Genomic DNA, 24,905 nt, shown 5'->3' with positions numbered 1-24,905 from the left:
ATATACAAAAAAACAAAACAAAAAACGGTAGTGGCCCCCCACTGCTCAGGCACTTCTGCATATCTGGTCCTCCTAGGATAAAGACTTGGGGGGGGGAGTTTAGAAGGCTTTATTTCCCATATTTTTCTTTCTGAGTAGACTATAACAACATGAAATCATGCATATAGGAAGAGAAACAAACAGGAACAAACAAGCAAACAAACAAAAACACTTACAGTAATTAAATGAATACTCTCAAAAGAATGAATGGACTGGGACATTAGTCTTAGAATCTTAACTCACACTAACCCAGCACAGCAAATGTCAAGAACTCTCACTAATTAAGAGTTCCTGGCGGCTGATGCCTTGAAGTTCCTGCAATCCCTGTCATGAATTCAGCCTGCCACACGCAGCTGGGCTGTCAGCAAAGGGGAAGTGCCCTATCCTGAAACAAATTAAACCAAACAACAAAGAGACACAAAGCAACAAACAACAGACACTCTTATGTACAATATTTACAGGCGTGCACAATCTACAGACAAAAGCTTCACAGCATGCTCCTTGTCTGTGCAGCCACAGATACCACAGAACACCCTGCATAAAAAACAAACAAACAAAAACAACCACCAAAGCAGAGCAACTTCTCTCATCCCAGAGGGGATCAGGCTACGGGATCGGAGACCAGGCCATGTTCCGCTGGAGGTCTCTTGCTGAGAAGGCTAAAAAGGGCTAATTCCAATGTAACCCTGATATTTGGGGGATAGTGATCTGAATCCATGCCAGCAAGCTCAGTGTACATTCTTGATAACCTATAATTAAGTCACTGTCTCCTTCCCAGATACTGGTCTTGCAGAACCGGTTACAGAGGCCATGGGGCTGTGGACAGTGCACTGCCCCAGAGGGAGGGTTATTAATGCTGGCGCCAGGCCAGACCATTAGATATGGCCTGGGGACCCCCAACACCTGGGGGCCTTCTTGCAAGGCCTGCGAAAAGGAACAGAAGCATAACCCATGTTTGCGGGACAAAGACCACAGGGGGATATAAAGGAAAGCCCCATGCATGTTCCTTCACTCAGATTTGGAAGGCTGTTCCCTGAGTCCACCGGTATATTAAAACAGTGTCCCTCCATTTCTTTGAAGCATCCTTGGCTTTCTTTGGTCTTCTGCAACTTGCCATTAGGAGCTGATCAGGCTTGCCCAGATGATTGGCAGTACAATGCCTCCTGTGCCATACACAGTAGACACAGTACATGCTTCCTTATAAGGAAACCCAAACGGGAAGCAGCCACTACTCTCATGCCATACAAATACCCTTAATTCCTCCTACAAAAATGCTTGATTCAACTTAGATCTCAGGTGAGATGACAGGAATTGCTGAGGCTGTGGCTGGGTCTCAAAACAGGAACATTGCTGGCAGCACTGCAAATAAGAGTCCAGGCCTCAGCCCTGGGACCCCCCAGTCCAGGCAGCAAGTGGGATTCCTGGTACTCATCCTAGGGGAATTCCTTACTTACATCCCTTTGTGGTTACCAGAATATGTAACGAAAAACACTGGGTCCATTATGCCTATCACTACTTGAGCCAATTGAGCAGAGATAGGGTTGAATCATTATAAGCATTTATTCCAATACTGCTGGCAGTACAGGAGAACAGCAGGTCATCCACAAAAATCGGTTCTGCACCCCATCATAAGCCGACTGCTTATATTGGGTAGAAGTACAAAGATTACCTGGGGAAGTAGCCATAGGGTATGCCAAATGGGCAGTTAACAGGTAAGCACTGGGCTGGGGATCTTCAAAGGGCTAATGATATGCAAAAGGGGCTGGGGTCTTCAAAGGGCTTAGTGATATGCAAGGGCTGAGGATCTTCAAAAGGCTGCCAATTCTGGTTTCTGCAGCAAAGTTCTTAATCTTTCTATAATAGGCAGCTTCCTGACGAGGAGGATGGGCTGCATTTTCAGGTGAGCTCCCTGGTCCTGAGTGAAGCTGCCAGCAAGGTTAGAATGTGCCTTCTTTAATCAGAATAAAACAATCACAGTTAACAGAGCATGATTAATTTTTCTTACAATTCTAGCTGGTTCCTCAACATTCTATTTCTGCCCCTATCACCAGCATGGCCCAACCTCAGCAGGAATCACACAGCACTGGAGAAGTGACAGAGTGACTAGGAGGAAAAATAACTATTATAACTGAGATATTTTAAAATTCCACCCTCAAGGTCATAGCAACCCTAGTTCTTCTGGGAATCCAGATTATAGTTTTGCTCACTGTACCTGCCTTGGGAAGCCAGGGCCCTCAGGAGACCAGAAGCTGCTCCCACAAAGGGGAATACCAAGGAAGTGCCCCTGAGAAGGCTTAAAGGCTAATTCCAATATAACCCTGATATTTGGGGTGGGGTGGGGGGGAGGGAGGGAGAAGGATAGCAATCTGAATCTGTGCCAGCAATCTAATGTACATTCTTGATAACCTATAATTAAGTCATTGCCCCTTTCTCCACAAATTGGTCTTGCAAGACCTATTTCCTAAATGCTCACATTTTACAGAGGCCATAAACCATGACACAGGCCCCAGAGGGGGGTTATCAGCGCTGGTGCCAGGCCAGGCCCTTAGGTAAGGTCTCAAGACCCCCAACACCTCGGGCTTTTTGCAAAGCCTGAGAAAGATCCGGAAGTATAATCCATATTTGGGGGACAAAGAAACCAAAAGGGGATAAAAGAAGGGCTTCCACCATATTGGTTGGCTCAGAATTTGAGAGGCAACCTCCTCTGAGTCTGCCTGTGTAATAAAGCTGTGTAACTCCATTTCTCTAATTGTTGCTGGGTTTCTTCGGTCTTCTACATCAGAGGTTCCCTGACCTGGGAACCCCAACCGTGCTGGACCTTTGGCCTCCGGTGAGTGGACCAGGTTTGGGGCCCGGGGATGTGGGATAGGCCTCCAGAAGGCATGCCCTGCTGATTTTAGCAGAATTGAACTGGGGGACTCTGGGCACTTCCGGACCTCAGCCTAGGACCCAGCTGACATCTGGAGAAAGTTGTCGGACACCTCTGGACCTGTTGACAGAAACGGTAAGGTAGGGGCCCCATGCAGTTAGGCCCACTCCGAGAGAGTGAAAGGGGAGCTTGATCACCTCCCAGGAAGTCATACAACTTCGTCAGGTAAATTAGTCCAGAATTGGGTGGACTGTTTAATCTCTGAGTGAATGTTTCGTGAAAGTGTATGAGTGTGGAGGGAGAGGGCTTGTGCTCTCCTATCTATTGTGTGGCTCCACGACCTCAGTTATGGAGTCCAAGTGGGCCTTTACCTGTGGTTCTGATTCGTCATAAGGCATAACGGTGACTCACCCCCACTAGGAGGTGACCAGGCCCGGGGTTTATATGGGTGCACCTTAGCTAAGAGGAATCAAAGCTCCCGCAAGGGACGCGGCCAGGCGGGCATCTGAGTGGATCTGTGAAAACAGGTTACCCCCTCCCTCATCTGTCTCTCGCCACTGATCATCATGGGGTCGGGACAAAGTAAACCCACTGTCCTCAATTGCATGTTGAAAAATTTTAAAAAGGGTTTCTATGGAGATTATGGTATTAAAATGGATCCCAAAACACTGAGGAAATTCTGTGAATTAGAATGGCCAACCTTTGAGGTCAACTGGCCCTCAGAAGGCTCTTTAGATGAAGGACTGGTCCGGGCGGTCTGGAATGTAGTCACGGGAGACCTTAGACATCCAGATCAGTTTCCCTACATAGACAGCTGGTTAGAAATTGCTCAAACATTGCCACCTTGGGTCCGGTTCTACGTGTCTAAGAAGGGACAGAGTAAGGTGTTAGTAGCAGGAGAAAAGAAGCAGGCAGGACAGAAGCAGGCAGAAAAGAAACAGGTCCCTCGGAAGGGAACCCAACCCCCTGTTCTGCAAGAACCTCCTGAGGAAGCCACGCCAGTTTTACCACCTCCACATGTGCCACAGGTGGCATCAAGTGCACACCCCATTAGTCAGGAAGGTCCGGAAAGTCTAGAAACACCGCCTCCCTCCGTCTCTCCCCAAACAGACTCTCTAGAGCCAGTTGGGCGGCACTTGCGTTCAGCTGACCAAGGGCCCAAACCACAACCAGTATGTCAGATACCTCTCAGGGAGATTCGGGGTGCCCAAGTACTTGGCGAAGATAGGACCTTGCAAGAGGGAGGGCCGGTCTATTATTATCAGCCCTTTACCACAAGTGACATCCTGAATTGGAAGCATCACACCCCAGCTTATTCTGAAAAACCTCAGGCCATAATAGACCTCCTAGAAATGATCTTCCAGACCCAGAAGCCCACCTGGGTGGACTGCTAGCAGCTCCTTTTCACGTTAACACTGTGAGGGCATGAGAATAGTAACAGAGGCTTGGAAGTGGCTCCAGACCCATGCCCCGGCAGGAATATTAGATACAGACAGATGGGCCAGGGAGGCCTTCCCAGATGAGGAACTCGATTGGACCTTGAACTCAGAAACAGAAGGGCCAGGCTAGAAAGATATCGGCTGGCTTTCCTCCAGGGGGTAAGGGCCGGAGCCAAGAAGCCCAAAAATATGGCTGAAATCTCCAAGGTCTTCCAGAAGCCTGATGAAAGTCCAGCAGCTTTTTATGATAGACTATGTGAGGCATACTGGATCTATACCCCCTTTAACCCTGAGGCCCCAGAAAATCAAACTATGGTAAATGCAGCTTTTGTAGGCCAAGCCCAGCCTGACATAAGGAGAAAATTACAGAAACTGGAAGGATTTTCAGGAAAAAACGCTACTGAGCTGCTCGAGATAGCAAACAAGGTTTTCATCAACAGAGACAGGGTGGCAAGAAAGGAGAAAAGAGAAAAGAAACGCCAATATAATAGCAGCGGCTTTTAGAGGTTCAGGCTCCCAGACAGATAAAGGGAAGCAAGAATAAAGATCAGTGGGGAAAAGGAAGAGCAAGCCTGAGACAAGACCAGTGTGCCTATTTTAAGGAAACAGGGCACTGGAAAAATGAATGTCCCAAACGGCAAAGTAAGAACACTGGGCCCCCTTTTCTGCCCAGTTGCTATCAACCAGAGCCACCTGAAGCAGATCTCATTGGGCTAGCAATGGCTGATTCCAACTAGAACAGACCGGGATCTTTCAGCTGGGCCCCCACGAGCCCATGGTCAGAATGAAAATAGGGGGCCAGACTGTGGACTTTATGGTTGATACGGGAGCTGAGCACTCAGTAGTCACTCAGAAAGTAGCGCCTCTCTCAGGAAAAGAGGTCACCATTATTGGAGCTACTGGGGATCAGACCCAGAGACCATTCTGCCGCCCTCGCCGATGACAACTTGGTGGCCAATTCATGAATTCCTGTACTTGCCATATTGTCCAGTACCTCTGATGGGTAGAGACCTTTTAGCCAAAATGGGGGCAGAGATCACCTTTGCCCCAGATGGCTCAGCACAGCTTTGCCTAAGTGAGGAGACCTCCCCAATGATCATGTCCTTAGCAGTGCTGAGGGAGGAAGAATGGAGACTTTATTACTCCTCCCCCCGCCCCTCCCCCCCTCCCCCCCACCCCCCCGCAAGGCCTGAATTAGAAGAAGAATTCCTGCTGGTCTGGGCAGAAGGGAATCCTCCAGGTCTGGCTAAGGACCACGCCCCAGTGCTAATCGACTTAAAGCCTGGAGCACAGCCTGTTAAAATCTGCCAATATCCAATTCCAAGGGAAGCACACTTAGGAATTCAGGTCCACTTAGACCGGCTGCTCCAGTGGGGACTTCTTAAATGATGCCAGTCACCATGGAACACTCCTCTCTTGCTTGTTAAAAAGCCTGGACCTAATGATTACCTCCCTGTGCAGGACCTGCGGGCTGTTAATGAGGCTGTTATAAACCTGCATTCAGTGCTACCGAACCCCTACAGTCTTCTGGGACTCATTACTCAGTGCCAGAAAGAAACCAACGTGCTGATGCCACGGCCAAGCTGGCTGCTAAGAAAAAAGTGGCACCGTCACAGATGTTGGCCCCCGAATTACCTGAACCTCCAAAATACACTCCTCAGGAAGAGGAATGGGCCCAGCAAGAAGGGGGCAAGAGAACGAAGGCTGGTGGATACTCCCAGATCATAGGGTCTATGTCCCAGAACAGTTAGCCCATAACTGTTCTCATGAACTTACTCATTTAGGGAAGACAGCCCCAGAAGGTTTGTTAGGCAGATACTACCTAATTGCCTGTCTTCCCTCCTTGTGTGCCTCAGTCTCTCAGCATTGCCTCCTCTGTGCGCAGAACAATGCCAAATAGGGTTCTGTGGGACTGATAGTTCAGCGCTGCAGGAAAACTCCCTTTGAGGACTTAGAAGTAGATTTTACAGAAATAGGGCCTAGCAGAGGAAATAAATATCTACTAGTCTTTGTTTGCACTTTTTCAGGCTGGGTCGAGGCATATCCCACTCGCATGGAAAAGGCAAGAGAAGTCACTAAGGCATTGCTGAAGGACATAATTCCGCGGTATGGAATGCCTCTGACCATAGGGTCCGATAATGGCCCAGCCTTTGTAGCAGAAATAGTAAAACAGAAAGCTAAGGCTTTAGGAATTAAATGGAACCTACATACAGCCTACAGGCCTCAGAGTTCAGGGAAAGTAGAACGCATGAACCAGACTCTAAAGCAGACTATGGCTAAGCTATGCCAAGAGACAACCTTACCCTGGACAGATATCTTGCCTCTTGTACTCCTGCGGGAACGCTGTGCCCCGAGGGCCAAGGTAGGTTTCTCTCCCTTTGAAATTCTATATGGCAGACCCCCTCCCTTAATTTGGCCAAAGGGAGATTTGGGGGAAATAGGGAACTTGGAAATCCAGAAGCAATTACAAGGACTTGGAAAAACTGTCTTTGAGGTCCACAGATGGGTTACTGATCTCTCTAGGAACTGCCCTACATCCTTATAAACCTGGAGACCAGGCTTTTGGGTAAAGGATTGGAAAAAGGAACCCCTCAAACCTACCTGGAAGGGACCCTATCCAGTCACATTAACCACACCCACAGCTCTCAAGGTTGTAGGATTGAGCACCTGCATCCACCACTCGTGTGTGAAGGCAGCTCAGGAGCCAAGCAGCGATCAGTCCGAGTGGAAGCTGACCCCAGGTCTTGAAAATCCCCTCCGGCTGCGCCTCAGCAAGGAAACGAAGGCCTCAACATGAATTGCTGGACCACTTCTTGTCATGCCATCCTTGGCTTCATTTGCCTTGCAGGAATAGTTATAATACTACTCTTCGTTCTAGCGGTTCACTGCTGTGGACCCCCACTGAACAGGAACAGGGGGAATAACATACTTCCCTTAATTATAGCCTGTATGTTCCCATTCTCCCTTGCAACTACATATCCATCCTGCCCCTGCTTAACCAGGACAAAGGATGATACTATTGTAAGTCTTTCCTCTTATCAGGGGAGCTAGTGCTACACTGGAATAAAGCTCTGTATATGGAAAAGACAGGTCTACTGGACAGATAAGCTCCACAACCATTGTCAGGGATCCTCAAGCAGTGCATACGTCTGTTGGGCCCATAGGGGGGACCAATGTTTTGTTGACCGAGCCCGAGCCAGGGAAGCCATCGGACTAGAAACAATCAAACAACGACAGGAAGCATCCAAGGTACCGGTACCCAGACTAAGAACTCGGCCACGGAGGCAATATGACTTGGACCCCCCGATTCTATCAGCTCCTCAATTCAACCCACCATCTCCTCACTATTATCAACCCTAATTTGGCTAGTGATTGCTGGTTATGTCTTCCCCCAGGACCACTCCTATTAATGGCTACCCCGGTAAACATAGCTAAACCAGGGAACTTAGCAGAAGAAACAATAGGATCTGTCATGGCCAATGTGCAGCTAACTAATGTTGCTCCTATTTGTTTCAGTAGTACCCAGGGCCAACATCCAACAGGTCACCTCCCAGATGATCTATGCAACTCCACTCTCAAGGCTGAAAACACTACGAATCCCGGGTGCCTCCCTGCAGGAACAGTCTACATGTGAGGGACCACTGCTTACCCCTGCCTGCCTGCAAACTGGACAGGAGTGTGCATTCCTGCCTATCTAATCCCAGATATGTCTATTATACCCAACAACCAATCCCATGAGACCCCCCCCCCTTAAAGCAGTAAGTAGATATAAGAGGGCTCTACAAGTAATCCCCCTTCCAGTAGCGCTCGGAATTGCGGGTAGCATAGGACCTGGGATAGGGGGAATAGCTCACTCTGTCTCCTCTTACCAAGTTTTGACCCAAGAATTTTCAGAAGACATAGAATAGCTGAGACTCTAATTGCCTTACAGGATCAAGTTGATTCCTTAGCCACAGTAGTACTACAGAATAGAAGGGGATTAGACTTACTAACAGCAGAGAAAGGTAGAATCTGCCTCTTCTTAGGAGAAGAGTGCTGCTTTTACGCCAACCAGTCAGGCATTGTCAGGGATAAGGCAAAGGATCTAATCGAACGAGCAACAAAAAGAAGACAGGAGCTATCTGAGTCCTGGGCTGTTTGGGGGGTGGGGAAGTCTAGAAATGGCTTCTCCCATTGGTAGGACCACTGTTAATGCTATTCATAGCTGTAACGTTAGGACCATGTCTTCTAAATTTCTTAACTTGCTTTATCTCATTTTGCCTAGATGCCTTTAAACTTCAGATGGTCCTACAAACCAGAAGAATTCCCTACAAACCCCTCCAAGAGGAAGAAACAGGATGCTAATCCCTTGGTCATCACCCCTTATCACCAGGAAGCAGGTAAGAGCGGTCGTCATCTCTGTTCATTGTAACATCCCGTAGTCGTTGTACCACAAGGCTAAGAAAAGCTTGTGGGACAAGGGGTGGGGGGTGGGGGGGGCGGCGGGATGATAAGGCTAAAAGGATAATTCCAATGTAACCCTGATATTTGTGGGGGCTAGCAATCTGAATCTGTGCCAGCAATCTAATGTACATTCCTGATAACCTATAATTAAGTCATTGCCCCTTTCTCCACAAACTGGTCTTGCAAGACCTATTACCTAAATGCTCACATTTTACAGAGGCCATAAACCATGACACATCCCCTGGAGGGGGGTTATCAGCACTGGTGCCAGGCCAGGCCCTTAGGTATGGTCTCAAGACCCCCAGCACCTGGGACTTTTTGCAAAGCCCATGAAAGGTGTAGAAATATAATCCATATTTGGGGGACAAAGACACCAAAAAGGGATAAAAGTGGGGCTTCCACAGTATTGGTTTGCTTAGAATTTGAGAGGCAACCTCCTCTGAGTCCGCCAGCATAATAAAGCTGTGTAACTCCATTTCTCTAAGCATTGCTTGGGTTTCTATGGTCTTCTACAACACCCCTATGTTCCAAACTCCAAGGCAATGACTAACTAGAGAAATCAAGGTCATTCTCTCTGTTCAATGTGATTGCCTGATGGTATAGTTTTGTTCCAGGTTAATAATTTTATCATAAATATGAGCTTACTTCCTGGTCAAATTGACTTACAAAATCCAATTTATTTATTTATTTTTGGTACTGATTTGGCTCCATCAAAACATAGAAAGGTAACATTTACATTAAGTTTCGGGCTGAGCTAATGAAATGGTTGTGAGCCTTGGTTCCACAAGTTCAGACAAAGCCCCTAATAGACAAGACTGCATTGGAGCTGAGTGGCTGGCTTGCTCTCTGACATGGATTTGAAAGATCTTGTTATTGTTACAGAATTTACCATGCAACCAGAAAATACACACAGGAGTACTCAGAGATACAGGAAAAACCCATTTATTTCCAGATGTACTAGTACCGTGACTCAGGGGAGCCTGTTTCCAAATCCTGAGCAAGCCAATATGGAGGAAGCTTTCTCTTTATGCCCTTTGTCCCCCAAACGTGGATCAGACTTCCGGACCTTTTGCAGGCTTTGCAAAAAGCCCCATGTGTTGGGATGGGGGACGTGAGACCACACCTAAAGGCCTGGCCTGGTGCCAGCACTGATAACCCCCTCCAGGGGTTTGTATTATTCATGGTTTATAGCCTCTGTAAAATGTGAGTATTTAGGTAAACAGGTCTTGCAAGACCAGATAATTAAGGAAGGGGCAATGACTTGATTATAGGCTAACAAGAATGTGTATTAGGGATACTGACTAACTAGGTACAGAGTCAGGCTGCCAGCACGCGCCCACCACCTCCCCCAAATGTCTTATTTTCCTCATCATTATCTTTAGGAAATTCAAACAAGAAAGGAAGAGAGATGGCCATCGAGTCAAAACAACTGCCAGCCAAAGAGACAGAACCAAAGGCAGACAGAGTTAGATGCTATCTTCCGTCACTTCCATCTGTACCCAAGGGTTCTCAATTCTGCAAGATTTCTCCTCAAGTAGCCACACTTGGATTTATTTTCCACCTTACTGTGCACTCGCCTATTGTTCCATTTGGTAACTTCAACCTATTTGGCCCATGGAGAGTTTACCTGGTCTCTCTCCACGACAGCAGCTGCTCCAGGACATAAAGCGATGCTTGGAGGAAGGGCAGTGGACTGGCTAAGGATGAAAGGGTCTTTGATGTGTATCTCAGGGAGAACCCTGGGATCAGAGTTAGGAGACCCAACTTCAAGCCCAGCCCCTTCATTTACTAACTTTGGACCACTAAAAGGTGAACTCCACGAGGGCAGGCATTGTTGTTACCAATGACTGGTCACTACGATGGTGCCTAGAATGGTGCTTGGCACACAGATCTTCACTAAATGTTTCTAAAATGAATGATCTCTGCCTTGATGTCCTCATTTATAAAAATGGATAGATAAGATTTGTCTCTCTCCATTAGGGGTTTTGTGAGGCTCTAATAAAGTATGGACAGATGTCTGTTTTAAAATGCTTTGGAAAAGGTTACCTAATAAGCAAATATAAGCTGGCAATATTATTACCCAACCCAGTGGTTCAGATAACAGACAAAGTACTTCAGAGGTCAGGGCTTTACCCATTTCCTTAGAGGTCTTGAAGAAATGATCACAGTTAAATGCCTTCTGGGTCCTGGGCATTAGAGTTGTACTGCAAGTTGCCTACTCAATATCCATTCCACCAGCATTCCTTACAAACAGACTCTGATTTTGTTTGAGCAATAATGTACCCCACCACTGCCTCCTTACAGCTGTGGTGCCTGTGTGACCCAGCTGGAGTCAATCACATAGAACTGCAAGTTCAAAGGTGGAACTTCTGGGAAAGTTCTTTAAAAGATCTGCCCGGCCGGCGTGCTCTGAGCGTCAACCTATGAACCTCAGGAGGTTATAGTTCGATTCCCAGTTGGGGCATATTCCTGGGTTGCAAGCTTGATCCCCAGAGGGGGTGTGCAGGAGGTAGCCGATCAACGATTCTCCTTCATAAACACTAAGAATGATGGGCAAGAATCTGAGTCCTTGATGAAACCCCTGAAATGCCTATCTCTGAACTTCCTGTTGTTTAGAAAAATAATCATCTATTTGTTCAAACCACTGTAATCATATTTCTGTAACAAGCAGCTGAACAAAATCCTAAATGACACAGTATTGTACTTAAAATAGCTTGTTTATGAAATACACATGGCCAATTTTACAGATGAGAAAATGGAAGCTTGGAGAAGTGAAGGAAATTGCCCAAGGCCATCTGGCTAATGAGTGACAGACCTGCCTGGGATTTGATTCCATGCCTGTCTGACTCTAAGACCCATAGTCTTTCACTTTTGCCATACTCCCCAAGGGAGAAGAAAGCCATGTTTGTCTCTAAAAACCCTATAGGAGGATTTACGGGTTCTGTAACCCTACCAACTGCCAAGCATGTAGGTGTGGGGATACAAGAGTGAAGCAATATGAACAAAGTCCATTGAGCTTATATTTTAGAAGACACAGAATAAAGAGTAGATATAAGTCATGGGGTGATAAGGTATAGGGAAAATTAAGTAAGAAAAGAGGAATTTTTTAACATAGTGTTAAATGATGTGGGGGGGTGGGGAGAAGAATGGGGATGGAGTGAGCCTTGTGGATATTGGAAATGAGGCAGAGGGAACAGCTAGTGCAGAGCCCCAGAGGCAGGAGTGTGTATGGTGGACCAGCAAGTAGCCAGTGTGGCTGATATGAAATGATCGAAGGGAAAGTGGTAGAACGGGATTTGTGTTGTGGTAAGGAATTTAGGCTTTTACTCTGAGTGAGACAAGAAGTCACAAGAGGGTTCTGATCACAGAATAGATCAAACTTATGATTTGACTTTTGGGCCAATGAGTGGAAAACAGTGAGGAGAGAGGGTAGGGGTGAGACAGGGAGGCCAGATAAGAGGTTGCAGCAACAATCCAAGCAAGGGAAACCAGCAGCCTGAACCAGGGTAGTGTTGAAAGTTGGAAAGTGCTCACACACTGGATCCATTCTGAAGGCAAAGCTGACAGGACTTGCTGATGGACTAGACATGGGAAATGGGAGAGAAAGAGAAGACAAGGATGAGTCCAAGCTTTCAGTTAAACAACAAGGAAGGAGCTGCGATTGTCTGAAGTGGGAAGGACTGCAGCAGGACCCAGATTATTTGGGGTTCTAGGGTAGGATCAGGCTGTGTTTGGTTTTAAACAGGGTTAAGCTCTGATACAGAGTGAGCATAGTTCATCAATACCTCCTTCATGAAATACGTTCTGTATTCAGCCTCCAAGACACCAGCTCTCAAGTTCCCTCCTATTTCACTGGCCACTTCTCAACCTCCTTTGTTCCTTCTACTCTAAATGACTACCAGGTATGTAAACAGAGGTATCAAGAAGTCAGTCAGACATAGCCAAGTACAGAGTGTTTTGAGAAGAGGGGAAGGAATAATCTGCTGTGTCACAGCAAAGGATAGCTGTAGAAAGATGAGGGCAAGAAATGATATGGGGATTTGGCAAATGCAAGGTCATGGGTGACACAGACCATGGAAACATGGAATTGGATTACTCCTAGAGGGAGGAATAAAGAAAACACATACTCTCTAGAATCATTATTAAAAAAGCTCCTTCCCGCCAAAACCGGTTTGGCTCAGTGGATAGAGCGTCAGCCTGCGGACTGAAGGGTCCCAGGTTTGATTCCGGTCAAGGGCATGTACCTTGGTTGTGGGCACATCCCCAGTAGGGAGTGTGCAGGAGGCAGCTGATCGATGTTTCTCTCTCATCGATGTTTCTAACTCTCTATCCCTCTCCCTTCCTCTCTGTAAAATATCAATAAAATATATTTTTTTAAAAAATAAAATAAATAAAATGAAAAAGCTCCTTCCTTTAGAACAAACCATAGACAAAATCCTTTTTCTTTTTCATATCAGGGAAGTTGCCTGGGCATCACTCATTCCTAAATAGACTTGCTTCACAGCCCAGATGAGGTCAGAGGGAATAAAGGTGGAAAAGGAGACATCAACCTCCTTCTGGAAGTGAAATGCCACCAATCTCTTTGCCTGAAGGTCACCTACACCACTCATCTACTAGCCTTCCCCACATGATTTTTAAGCACATTCCAGATAGAGCTTCACAAGAGATGGCATAATGAATATTTATTATCATTTTAATTTAAAAATAAGTTCAAAAATCTGAGCGATAAGCTGAAATACAATAAAAAGTAGTATCTGAGTGTTAGACACCTTGCTGGCATGCAATGGTTCCCTTAATGCAGGCAAAGGTCCTGTATAAATTTCCATGTTATTACATATTGTCTCCCCTTTTCCCAGAAGACCCTAATGAAATGAGGAGGACAAGGATACTAAGGCATAGAGGCAAAGTGACTGGGCTGAGGTCAGACTGCCAGGAGAAGCAGACAGGAATTGGACCCAGAAAATCTTGATAGTTCTACCCATAATGCTACTCAGGGTACAATTCGATGGCTACTGCCCAGCAGTAGAAAAACCAGTGTCTTCTTCCAAGTAATCACTAATGTCACATCTGTGGGGAGCAGGCCTGACATGATGCCCTGCCCTGTGATCCAGGCCAGAAGCCAGAAAATGGGACTCACCTACAGCTCCAGACACCCTCCGTCCCCCTGCCTGCAACACAGTCCTCACTACAAAGCCCAACCCTCTTTGTGGAAAACCAGCTGCACAGCCTCATCCACATCATTCACAATGTGGGATGCCTCTATAAGCCCTGGACTAAAACTGAAGTCCCGATGCCCATGGAAGGGAGGCTCCTCTCCTCCCTGAGCAGGCTCTGTGAACCCCGGGGCCTTGGGACTGTATACACCAGTGCACACCAGGATGGAGGCACAGCTCTGGGTTGCTGAGGGTCGCTGCTTCAACAGACCACTGGCCCCCAGCTTCTCTGCCCCCTCATGCTTCGCCATCTGCAGGTACTGGTTGAACAGGTTGGCACCGTAGACATCAGACATAGGATTATCACTGGTAGGGGCAACCATACCGGAAAAGAAAAGAGGAGAAAACCGAAGTTCAGTGTTATAAGGCACAGAGAGCAGAGGACAATTGTGGGGCAAGGAGTGTGCATTAAACATAGGGAAACAAGGTGGATGAGAGGGGAAGGGAAAGTTGAGGTAATTGATAGAGCTTACCCTACAGCATAGAGCTTCTGGATGGGGGCAGCCCAACCCCGCCTCTCCGCCTGCCGCCTGATCAGTTCTTCTGCATACTGATAAGTGAGGATGCTGGGTTTGCCCATCAGGCCCTTGTATCTCAGCTCTTTGCCTGTCACTTTGCGGTAAATGGTTTCCAGGCACAGCAGAAACGTGCCATGGCCAAACCTGCCAGAGAAGACAGCCCAGCAGCTCAGTCTTCGCTCCCTGGGCTCTCCAGGCCACCTGCCATTCTCTGAGCAGTACCCTTTCACTCCCCCAGTGGTGACAGGTCAAAATAAAATTACTTCTAGTAAGAATTACATTTATGACATGCTACTATCTAATAACATTTATTGGGCACTGTCCTAACACTGGAGATACAAATAACATTTAATTCTCAGAAAAACCCTATGAGATCACTGTTCTCATTTTACAAATGAGGAAACTGAGGCATAAAGAGATTAAGTAACTTGCCCAAGGTGGTAGCACTAGGATTATACCCCAGGAGTTAGGATTCCAGAAAGTTTAATTTTTGCTTTAGAATTGTGGCAGACTACTGGTTGCCATTCTCCCCTTCTTTCTTGGTGCCAATTTTCACTGAGCATAGTGCTACCAGGTGTAAAAACTATATTCCCTTCCTCCTCTGCAACAGGGTGTGTGGCCATGTGAATGCACTATAACCAAAGAGTCAATGAAATTAGAAATGCTGGGCTAAACTTCTAGGAAGTATCCTTAAATTGGGGAGGTGATGCTCTTCTCTACCATCCCCTGTTCCTTTCTGCCTGGAATGCTGATATGAGGTGAAGTTCAGGCAGCCATTTGGGATTATGTAGTAAAGGGCTAAGGATTGCACAGCAGGAAGACAGAGGTGCCTCTATTTCTGACAGGTGGAGCTTCCATACAAGACTTGGACAGTCTACCCTAGACTTATTTCACATGAGAAAGAAACTTTTATCTTAAGATATTTTTGTTTGCCGAAACCGGTTTGGCTCAGTGGATAGAGCGTCGGCCTGCGGACTGAAGGGTCCCGGGTTCGATTCTGGTCAAGGGCATGTACCTTGGTTGCGGGCACATCCCCGGTGGGAGGTGTGCAGGAGGCAGCTGATCGATGTTTCTCTCTCATCGATGTTTCTAGCTCTCTATCCCTCTCCCTTCCTCTCTGTAAAATATCAATAAAATATATTTAAAAAAAAAAAAAAAAGATATTTTTGTTTTGGGTTTTAATCCCTTGCCACTAAACCAAATCTGAACTGATACTGCACAATATATAAAAGTTATATTTGTGTCATTTATTTATGTAATAAATTATATTTTCAAATTACTAAATGAAAGATTAACCTCAAATCTGGTTTGTAAATTGAAATCTTCCCCTTACTATTCAGTTCACAGCCTATATAACCAAACCCCCTTCACTTAGTGTCAGCATACCCTAATTTTGAAAGAATAACTCAGAAAAAATACCTAACCTCAATAGGAAAATACTTGAAAAGTAACAAGAGAGACACTGTAATCCCCATCTCTTATGGGCTATTGAGTGGCATGACTTGAGGCAGTGTTGGGCCCTGCTGCCCTATTGATGGATCACACACCCAGCTTACTGGGAGTCATGGGGAGGGGAGAAAACTCTAGACCAAGCATGTCAAACTCGCGGCCCATGGGCCCATGTGGCCCACAATGAATATTTTTGTGGCCCAGCCAATATAATGGTATGCAAGAAACGTTTTAATAAAAATTTCATAACTTAATTTTTACAATATCCTGTTACACATTATATATATATATATATATATATATATATATATATATATATATATATATATGGCTAATATGCTAAGTGTCCCTCCAACTGTCCAATCAGTCACTATGACTTGTACTGACCACCAGGGGGCAGACGCTCAATGCAGAAGCTACTGTGATGCGCACTCGCCATTTATAGAAAACAGCAACGTGGACCTGGTGCCGACAAAGCAACACTCGGCTTTCCCCAAGTGGGACACAGGCCCCGCCACCACCCTGGAGCAACAGTCCACCAAATCGCAGCCAATGCTGCTGAGACACCATGGCACAAGCCCAGCCCAGCCCAGCCCAGAAACGGTGGCTGTGGGCACCAGGTAATGACATCACATAGTAATGCCCGGCTTCCTCTCCCTAGCGACAGGCCATCCTATATAATAAAAGCATAATATGCAAATTGACTGAACGGCCAAACAGCAGAACGACCACCTGGACAAGCATCCTGGACCACACTATAACACCCACTGGCACCAGGCCAGCCAAGGCAGGTGCGATGCAATTGGTTGGGGGCCCGGCCATCACCCCATGATCACCCTGCAGAGGGAGGCCTAGGCCACTGACTGCGGGCTGTGGCAGGTGGGTGGAGCCTCCCTCTGTGAGGGAAGCCCAGGTCCCAGGTGCTAGAGGGAAGCTGGTGCCAGCAGCTGGGGGAAGGAAGGCCTACTCTTGCATGAATTTCGTGCATCGGGCCTGTAGTCTATATATATATATATATATATATGTATATATATATATATATATATATATATATGGCTAATATGCTAAGTGTCCGTCTGGTTAATGACATCACATAGCGATGCCCGGCTTCCTCTCCCTAGTGATAACTAGCCTCCTCGGAGTTTCTTCAGCCCAGAAACACAACTTGCTTTATAGCCAGGTGCAAACATTTTACACTTTAATCAAATGTCTGCGAAGCGTTTTCCCGTGCCTCATCTCATTTGATCCTCACAGAAGACCTGGAATAGGTAGATAGGAGACTCGATGGAATCCTATTTTCTTTTCATTAGCTGGAAAATGGAGATTCAGAAACTTGACCTGACTGAAAAGAAGAAATGGTGGACCTTGAAAATGACTTCAGGTTTTCTCACTGCACAGAATATAATCAAACACTGCTGCAGTTAAATATTTTACCCTTTGTTCTCCCTGCATGATCTACAATAATAATCTGTTTCATGTTGGTATTTCCTGCTGTGTTGCTGACAATTACCTGAAAGAGAAGTTGGAGTGCTTCACTGGGCTGGAAAAAGTTTAGCTACATCAGAAAGCAGGTCTAACTAAGCAAGTTTATATATATATATATATATATATATATATATATATATATATATATCATTGGCGCCAATCTCACGCATGTGTTTCCATCTGTCATTGCTGATCATAAATTTGGTTGACACTTCTATTATAAAGAAAGGGCGAATAGTGATATTAAAGTATTTCTTTTAATTAATTTTTCAATGTGCACGAATTCGTGCACTGGGCCACTAGTTATCAATAACAAACTACAATGTTTGCTTATGACTGATTACTATAATCGTGTTGCATTCATTTCCCTTATGCGCCTTATCTGCAGGCACACCATTTCTCTCCACTAATACTAGCAGTGAATATTTTAGTAGCCGATTGCCATGCCATTAGTCTTGGAGTGACTTGTTTGGTGTGTGCAACAGGAATTATTTCCCTTTTGGAGAACAAGAAAAATAGATTTGCATTACACTTATTAATTTGTGCAGCTATTCAGTGTCTGGTAAGTTAATGTGCAAGAAAAAATATTAATTTTTATTAAAATGTTCTATTATTTTATGTTAACGATTACTCATTTATTTCAGCCCTTTGTATTCAGCATGACTCTGTCGAAATAAACCTATGTTTCTATGAAAATTGAAGCTTTTGTTTTTTTGCCACCCATATAAACTTAAATCTTATTTGGCCTGTGTTAGCCTTTGAGTTTGACATGCTTGCTCTAGACTTTGGCCTTGCAGACAAGAGCAGCTAAACAGTACACAGCAGCCGTCAGCTGCCCTTCCTGTAAGGCACCTCCAGGGCCAGAAAAAGGGCTGCCTATACTGTGCTCAAACTCAGAAAAGGACAGGACAGGTGAGCCCTACACAATTGTGCAGAGAGTGTGTAAGCCTGTTCACTACCCACGTGCCTTTGAGAAAGTCACTTATCCACTGGGTCTGTTCTCTGGTATATACAAACCTCAGAACAATTATTTCTTTCCCCTGCTCCTATGTTTTAAGGGCAAAAGGAAACAAAGAATTGAAATAATCAATGCTACAGGGTGAAGGCAAAGAAGGAAGAGCAGTTGAATAATTTGCATTGTCAAAGAAGGAAGAGCAGTTGAATAATTTGCATTGATATACCTCAGAAACTGACCATTTGGGTTCCTCTAATCAAAAAGAACTTGTTCTGTTAAGATTCTGAAGGGCAAGGATTATTTGTTAAAGATCATCTCAATACATCTTCAGTGCTCAGTAAGCTGCAGTATCAAATGGCAATGGGAAACTAACTGTCAGTAGGACTGCTCAGGCAATAGCTGGAAATGGGCCACCAGGGTCAAGGCCAGGGACTATATCCTCACCTGGGCATCTTGGCTTCAGCCATCCAAAGAAGATCCATGTTACTGGCCAGGACAGGGAGATGGGGATAAGGGGCCGTCGCCAGACCCGTCCCAGGGTTCCCATTGCTGAGAAGGACATCCATGATCAGCTGCAGGCTTGTCTCCCAGCGTACTGGCTCCCCAAGGAGGAGTACTCCTTTAAAGAGCAAAGGCATAGGGGTAAGGGTGCAGGGCACTTAGCCTGCCCTTTGTGGCGGGCGGGAGGAAGGCCCTCAGAAGACCAGCTGAGGCCACCCAACCACAGCTCTTCCCCCACAGTACACTCACCCGGGCAAGGGCATGGTTCCCTGAATAGCCTTGGAAAAGCCACTCACCTATTCACCCAAGGTGAACAAAACCCAGGGCCCAGGAAGGCACCTTCTAAGGGCTCATGCTGTTATTGTATCCACCACATTCACATAAGTTAAAAACAAGACAAACAACAGTGAGTCTCAGGCCCACTTCCTTCTGCTAACTGATATTCTCCCCACCACCCTACCCACAGGTACTTGGCAAAATGCTCACTTTCCTCAGCCACTTCTCTCTGAGCCCCAGGAGCCAATAACGCTAACAGCTAGGAGAGCTGGATACAGAGTGATAGAGACCTGAATTCCAAAGCTGACTGTGCCAACTTTCCTGGTTATGGGCAAGTTATTTACCTTCTCTAAGCCTCAGCTTCTTCAACTATAACAACACCTACTATTGTTATGAGAATAAAAATGATATATAATAAAGCACTTAACCTGTGCTGGATTCATAGTACCCAACAAATGGAAGTTGTGATATCAGCTACAAGACCAGTGAATTGAACCACTGCCCCCTGAAGAGGTGTTCTGGAAGCTAGAGGATGTATTTTAATCATTAAAATGACTGATACTTAGTGGTGAGGATTGTAGGAGGGGGCCAGGGATGCTAGATGCTCAGTACAGTCCTGTTCATTCAAAAACTGCCAATGTCTATAAACATTTGAGTGTCCCAGCTGGTATTCATGTAGGGAACAACCTGTTTATAATTAATGAACCTAAACCCTAATTCCATGTAAATACAAAGTATTTTTTGGTAGTTTTCATAAACACTGATTTTTCAAAAAAAAAAAAAATGTACCTATTACATAAGTCAAGAGAAGGCTGTACTTTTCTTTTTTCAAAATGTTACCAAGTTTAGTCCCTATTTTGCAAAATCACTTCACTAATGATGATACTGCCCCTAATTTCTGAGTCACCAATAAAACACACCTATATCACACCTATAAACATATCAGTCTGCATTTGTAGCTATAACATTCATGGTGATTCTATGTTTGGTTCAATCATCTTACTACTTCATTATGTCTTTTTGGAAAATTACTACATATTGAAGTACATATTACCTTTATGTTTTCCCTTTATTTCTCCCTATTACAATTATATTAAACTAATTAATTGTAACATATGTGTATAGGAAGATATATTATCTATGAATTTCATTTCAAGTTAGTAAAGGGGACACTACAATATTTTTGTTATATAAGGAGAGAACTGGGTTTAATGGGGCTAAGGAACACTGGACTAAATTACCCGTAGGTACCTTTCTACTCTAAGATTTTCTAAACTTATGATTCTTCCGGAATAAAAAGGCAAATGATATAAAGAAGAAAATATTAACAACAAATATCTCAGAGGTAGTGAGTGGCAGATCCAAGACCAGAACCCAGGTGATCTAATGCTCAATGTCCCCTGGCTACAATAGTCTGGAGGGCTTGAAAGGAGAAAGAACAACCCAGTCTCATGCCCACACAAGGAGAGGACCTCATTACCTTCAATAGCGGGGAAGTCATTCCTTGGAAGGGGCTGCCAAGAGACAAAGAACAAGCCCATCAATACAATGACTACTTTCCACTACAGGACAATCACACGCTGGTTTCCAAGGGTGGGTGGGAGGAAAGTCTCATTCTAGATAGGATTGAAGAACACCCCATGGTATAGCCCAAGCTGAGGAGAAGCAAATAGGACTAAGGGAGAAGATTCATGAAGAAAGGTGAAGAGAGAAGAACCAGACTGGTCACAAAACAGGTCGAGGGATACCACATATACTAGTAAAGGTCAGCTAAAAGAAAAGGTTGATCAGCTGTTTTCTCCTGCAAGGACAGGAAGCAAGATATGGGCCAAGGAAGGTGAGCCTTTGGAGAAAAAGGAGGCCTTCAGGGTGTGATGGACCATTTCTCTTGCTATTGGATTAGGAAGCCAAAGCTTTCATGTTACCAACCCCTTCCATTCCTTCCCCAGACTATTACAATCTTATCTCTGCCACTAATCAGCTATATGACCTGGAGTAAGTCACTTCCCCTGAGGCTCAGTCTCTGAACTGTTATAAGATCTTTTCCAACTCTGATATTCTGGTTCTCCACATAATTTGCATGGTTCTAGAAAAAAGCTCTCAAAGGCAATAAAGTGCTCTATTTTAATTGGAACACTCTGGGGGAAGGAGAGAAGCTATATAAATGAATAAAAGTAAGTTATCTGTTTATAACACATTTCATCACATTTTGATAGTAGTCAGACTTATAATATAGGCTATATGATATAAATATATAGAGTTGACATAAAAAACAGGGCCAGGGGCAGTCACACACTATAGAGGTTCAATAAGAGGCCCTGTGACTACTGATCAGAAAAGATAAATATGAGCTGAACCCAAAGAGAACACAGCAGACACTCAGAACTGCCAGTTACTTTTATAAGCAAGCTGCTTTTCACAAGGAAACTGTCTCAGGATAAAGCATAACAGTGAAGAATTTAACAAAGGTTAATGATTCTCCCAGACAATACTGGGAAAGCCAGCTACCAAAATACAAAGCTACCAACTAGAGGAGATGCTGGGGCTCTATAAAAGGGTTCTCAGCTAATCACAAACAATGCAGAAAGGAAAGCCCTTAGGAGCGTGTGGCTCCTCTGAGCCATTCTGGATATGTGGGGGACAAATCCTTGGCCAGATGTGCCTCTCCAAGAAGGCAATTTGAGAAACATTGACAAGCTGTAGCTCTAATGGTGAAGGGTTGCAAGAGAAGCCCATGAAGGAACAAGAGGACATAATTAAACACAAGACCCCAGATGTGTTCTTATTACCGTGGTCTTTGGCCGCCGTTGGAGATCCACCATGTCAAGCACAGGGAAGGCCATCCGCAGCTCATCCACAGTAACCACATTCTTGAAGCCCAGTCTAGACCAAGATCAGGGAAACAAAGCTGGGCAGTTCTGGGGAAAAAATATCTTTAAAGGAAGGGGAACCAACCCAATCCTGATCGAACTAGTCTACCCAATCCCCAGACAGGAGTGAACCAATGAGCCCAGCAGGGCCAACACCAATCCTAAAAGTGCTGACAGGCAGTCCATGAGTGCATAGGTAGAGTGGGGCTGTGTTCCTCCAAGCAATATATACCACTGGAGACTGGACACATTCTAGGTGCCAGATCCTACACTGGGTAGTACTAGGGCACAAGGCATATAAGAAACTCTGTCCTCAAGGAGCTCACCACCTGCCCAAAACCCATCACAGAGAGCACTCCATGAAGTGCTGCCACTGTATGCCAAGAAGTTCAGAAAAGGAGACTACTCAGTGGCCTTAACGGTATATAAAAAATGTTTTTGTTTTTTTTTATTGATTTTTTTACAGAGAGGAAGGAAAAGGGATAGAGAGTTAGAAACATCGATGAGAGAGAAACATCGATCAGCTGCCTCCTGCACACCTCCTATTGGGGATATGCCCGCAACCAAGGTACATGCCCTTGACCGGAATCAAAACTGGGACCCTTGAGTCTGCAGGCCGACGCTCTATCCACTGAGCCAAACCAGCCAGGCAAGAAATGTTGTAATAAAAATTTTGTAACTTAATTTTTACAATATCCTGTTATACATAATTATTAATAACGAACTACAACGTTTGCTAATGACTGATTACCATAATCATGTTGCATTCATTTCCCTTATACACCTCACGCACAGGCGCACCATTTCTCTCCACTAATACTAGCAATTGCCATGACATTAGTCTTGGACTGACTTGTTTGGTGTGCGCAACAGGAAATATTTCACTTTTGGAGAACAAGAAATATAGACTTATTTGCATTATACTTATTAATTTGTGCAGCTATTCAGTGTCTGGTAAGTTATCAAGAAAAAATATTAATTTTTATTAAAATGTTCTAATATTTTATGTTAATGATTACTCATTTATTTCAGCCCTTTGTATTCAGCATGTCTCTATCGAACTAAACCTATGTTTCCATGAAAATTGAAGTTTTTTGTTTTTTGCAGCCCACATAAACTTAAACCTTGTTTATTTGGCCTGTGTTAGCCTTTGAGTTTGACATGCTTAGTCTAGAGAAGTGGTCACCAACCTTTTGGACCTCACAGACCACCAGTTGGCGACCGCTGCTCCAAAGGTTTCCTTAAACCAGTGGTCGTCAACCTTTTGGACCTCATGGACCACCAGTTGGCGAACGCTGGTCTAGAGAAGTTAGGCTTGAGCTGAAGCTTTAAGATGAATTGGATTCCACCAGCATGGGGAGGTCATGGGAGAGGTAAGCCAGCTCAGCTTTAGCTCTCCAAGACCTGCCTCCATTTTTCTATCTTTAATTCCCACTTGTAACCTTAACTGTCCACGATTTCAGATTACTCTCAAAATGAATTTTCCAAAAATGATGCTTCCATCAGATCACCCCATCAGTAATAAACCTGGAGACTGCCCACTGCCCTCATAATGAATTCAGTTACTTCCTGCATTTACTTCTGCAGTTTCCTACACCCAGCACCACCCTCCTTATCCTTATTTCCCACCCTGTCTCATTACAATCTTCTGCTTCAGGGATCCTCACCATCCCTTCTCTTTCTAGCCTCCTTACTGCCTCTGCATGGAAAACCTAAAACCTCTCCTGTGTCACAGCCTTGCCCCTCCATGAAACCATAAGTAATTTCTGCTCTAAGGATGTTCCTGTTCCCCTAACACCTGTGACACCCAGAACCACCTATACTGCTCTTTTAAGTCTTTAATCCCATGCCATCTGAAACATTCCTTTATTGGATATGGTGCCTCAAGTATGAGCCCTTCAATTAATTCGCAATTCCATGGTGCTTCTCCTGGCCCCTACTCCCTTAGACCCTACAGTACTGGCACACAGGAAGTGCTGGACAGGATCTGCAGGAGCAAATAAATAAGCTGCTTGAGAACAAAGACAATCTTCTGCCTTTTGAATATGCACATCACCCAAAGGATGAATTCACTGTAGGTACTTAATTAACATTGCAGATAAGTTGATTGAGCACCATGAAGAACAGCCCTAGAGCAGTGATTCTCAAACCTAATTATAGAATCACCTAGTTTCATTTTTTAAAATACAGACTGTTGATTTTTTTTCTCAGACCTAATGACACAGATTTCCCAGGAATTTGTATTTTTAGCTCCCCAGAAGGTAATGATGCAGTGGGCTGGCTTTTGGAAACCACCAGCCACCAGCACTGACCACACCTGAGGGCTGTCCTCTCTCCCTCAAGAGCCCACCACACATCCCATGAGGCCCGGCACCCTGCATCCAGCATGCTTTATGATGGTGCCCCCTCAGCCATGGGAGAAAAGTCCCCAGTCCTGCCCCTTTCTCTTCAGCCAGAGTGAGAAGCACCAAAAGGATACATTTGGGCATTTTCCACCAGGGGTCCCTGCCCAGACACTATCATCCGTTTTCCATGATATTGTGAGAAAAGCTTCATGGGACTGTGAGAAAGAATAACTTGATCTGGCTCCACCTGTAGGGACAGCCAAGAGACAGAAAAGAAGAGTTGGGGGGAAATAATGGGAGATAAATGGCAGCTTCTTTCACCCAGGAAGGAAGGAAAAAAACTCTGCCCAGATTAAAAAAAGGGAGGGGGGGGGGCGGAGGGCTTCCTAGCTCCTAGAAAGTATCTAAATTGGTGTGAGAATCACAAGTCTAATTTGGCTCTTGCCACACAACACAAGCAAGCAGTGCCCTGTCCCATGTGGCTCAGGGGTAGAGTGTTGGCC

The 24,905-nt window shown here is 45.2% G+C and overlaps 1 protein-coding gene across 7 annotated transcripts in view; it reads right to left on the bottom strand.

Moving 5' to 3' along the window:
- The window catches only part of HDHD5 (haloacid dehalogenase like hydrolase domain containing 5), a 56,304-nt gene that overhangs the window by 17,740 nt on the left and 13,659 nt on the right, over positions 1-24,905 (bottom strand). For 3 of the 7 annotated variants that reach the window (XR_013960213.1, XM_080661905.1, XM_080661903.1), the window contains exons 3-8: positions 24,537-24,649; positions 21,977-22,070; positions 20,668-20,701; positions 18,855-19,029; positions 14,477-14,665; positions 14,165-14,309 (exon numbers count right to left, since the gene is read on the bottom strand). Coding sequence is in view for 6 of the 7 variants with exons in the window: in XM_080661905.1 (XP_080518031.1) it covers positions 14,165-14,309; positions 14,477-14,665; positions 18,855-19,029; positions 20,668-20,701; positions 21,977-22,070; positions 24,537-24,649 (750 nt within the window). In the remaining variant the exon portion in view is untranslated. Of the gene's footprint in view, positions 1-11,490; positions 12,372-13,239; positions 14,310-14,476; positions 14,666-18,854; positions 19,030-20,667; positions 20,702-21,976; positions 22,071-24,536; positions 24,650-24,905 lie in introns of those variants that run through there. The other 4 variants (XM_080661904.1, XM_080661902.1, XM_080661901.1 and 1 more) reach the window with 3 other exon arrangements.

The sequence above is a fragment of the Plecotus auritus genome (assembly GCF_963455305.1).
Source record: "Plecotus auritus genome assembly, chromosome: 3".
NCBI lineage: Eukaryota > Metazoa > Chordata > Mammalia > Chiroptera > Vespertilionidae > Plecotus > Plecotus auritus.
The sequence above is the reverse complement of the archived record's forward strand: the minus strand, read 5'-3'. Positions and strand labels throughout refer to the sequence as shown.